This window comes from Camellia sinensis, chromosome 2 (assembly GCF_055761805.1).
Source record: "Camellia sinensis isolate YWXY chromosome 2, ASM5576180v1, whole genome shotgun sequence".
NCBI classification, from domain to species: domain Eukaryota; kingdom Viridiplantae; phylum Streptophyta; class Magnoliopsida; order Ericales; family Theaceae; genus Camellia; species Camellia sinensis.
Genome location: NC_138962.1, coordinates 207,111,651 through 207,113,654, shown reverse-complemented (window position 1 = coordinate 207,113,654; position 2,004 = coordinate 207,111,651). Strand labels below are relative to the sequence as shown.

Here is a 2,004-nt window from a genome sequence, read left to right as displayed (position 1 = left end):
CTGAGTACCAACACGTGGCAAGGTGACGCCGACGTGTTAGCCGAGGTGCCACGTATCCTGGTCGTGACGCCGAGGTAATCTCGGCAAGGCCGAGGTTATCTCCGAAGATATCGAAATCCGAGATAAATGGATAAGGGACAAGAGTCCTAGATTGAGAAAAGACTTCAGTTTGAGTAAAGATAAGACTCTTAGAGAGTTTATCCTAATCCCACTGGGAGTCCCAGATTAGCAATAATCCTAAGTCCATTAGGGCCAGGCTCCTATTGGGACTAGGATTGTATTGGCTATAAAAGAGAGGCACCCCCATGGGTCTAAGGTATGCTTTTGATACTCAAGCTTGTGAGTTTAGTACTTGATTTATCTTTGAGAGATATACTTACTTGATCGTCGGAGTGCCCCCGGGTGGTCAAAACCACCGCGAGATTTTTATATTTCTGTTGCAGGTCCGTCAGGTGCCATCTATTCTGCCAGTGTTCTCCAGCTGGTTACTAAGCGGGCAGAGTGGTCGGAAAATCACCCACACAGGCCTGATTTGAGGTACTCTAAAAAAATAAAAAATTCACAATTTTATTTAAATTATATCATTTTATTTAAATTACATCATCTCTTTATTATATTATTTCAAATTCAACCTATACTAAACACATATTTCACAAAAAAATTAAAAAATACACTAATTTACATCACCCAAAACCACCCCATAATATTAATCCAAAGAGTTTTCTGGCCGCTATTAATCCAAAGACTTGTTACAAAGTTGACATGGACCCTACAACATTGCTGACGAAACCATTGACATCATCATAAAAATCTTGGGCCTTTTGAGGGTCGAAGATCTCGGCACCATGGAACCCATCTTCATCCACCTTCATCACCACCTGCACCCCACGTGCCTCCAACATCTTCACAAACTGCTTCTGCCGATCCAACAGTGGGTCCCCACCATGCCCTGTCACCAAACTCCTCGGCAACCGTCCGATCTTCTCATCCTCACCCGTCGGATTGCAGTATTCATGATCACGATCTGCACCCTCAGGCAAAGCCAGGGCCCACAACAGATCGTTAACAGGCAACGGTACGATCCGATCATTCAAAAACCTGATCTGTGATTCTGTCCTATCGACCCCACCGAAAAACGGCTGGTTCAGTATCAGCCCTACGATCTTCACAGGAGACAGATCCAGATCCAGTACACGTAGACCCGCGAAGTAGGCTATATTTGCCCCTGAACTACTCCCCGATATAAAACACTTGGAAAAATCAGCAAAATCTCTCATCCATTCATCACAGCCGTTGATTCCCAATGCTTGGTCCCGGACCCACGTAATCGCGTCGACGGCGTCATCGTACGCCGCAGGGAGGCGGTGTTCTGGTGCGAGACGGTATTCGACGGACAGGATTAGAGCTGGGGTTTGATCGGCCATGGAGGCGCATGATTGGTGAAAGGGTTGAGATGTAGCGCTGAGGAGGACGAATCCGCCGGCGTGGAAGTAAATGATGAGGGGGAGTTTGGTGGCGGGAGGAGGGTGGAGGGGGCGGAAGAGGCGGAGGAAAGTGGAGGCGGCGGCGTTGAGAGGGATGTCTTTGGAGAGGGCGGTGGTGGTGGTGGTGGTGGTGGTGGGATTGGGGGTTGGGGGAGCGGTGGGCATAGGGTTGAGGCGGGTGAGTGAACCGTCTGGGTTGAGGATGATTTTGAGGAACTTGTATGGATCCATGGAAGCTGTAGGAGTGGACTCTTGGTCAGCCATGGCTGTTTGTTTAGTGAGAGTGTGTGTATGTCTAGAGAGATAATTTATAGTAGGATTTTTATGTTTGAGGCTGTACGGCATATCTTATAATTTGATAATAAAAAAAATTACATAAATAATTAAAATTAAAAAAAAAAATTATAATTTGCGCATTTTAGTTTCAGTTTTTTTAATTGAATTTTTTAAAAATTAAATTTTTTATTTTTTTATATTTTTTGTTTTTAGTGAATGTTTTTAAAATTTTAAATAATATTTG

General features: G+C 44.5%; 1 protein-coding gene across 1 annotated transcript; it reads right to left on the bottom strand.

The window, feature by feature from the left end:
- Nucleotides 1-553: 553 nt before the first annotated feature.
- LOC114314958 (putative carboxylesterase 8) lies at nucleotides 554-1,789 on the bottom strand. Its single transcript, XM_028261528.2, has one exon. It carries the CDS (start codon nucleotides 1,746-1,748, stop codon nucleotides 750-752), a length of 999 nt encoding a protein of 332 aa, XP_028117329.2. The 5' UTR covers nucleotides 1,749-1,789; the 3' UTR covers nucleotides 554-749.
- Nucleotides 1,790-2,004: the final 215 nt, after the last annotated feature.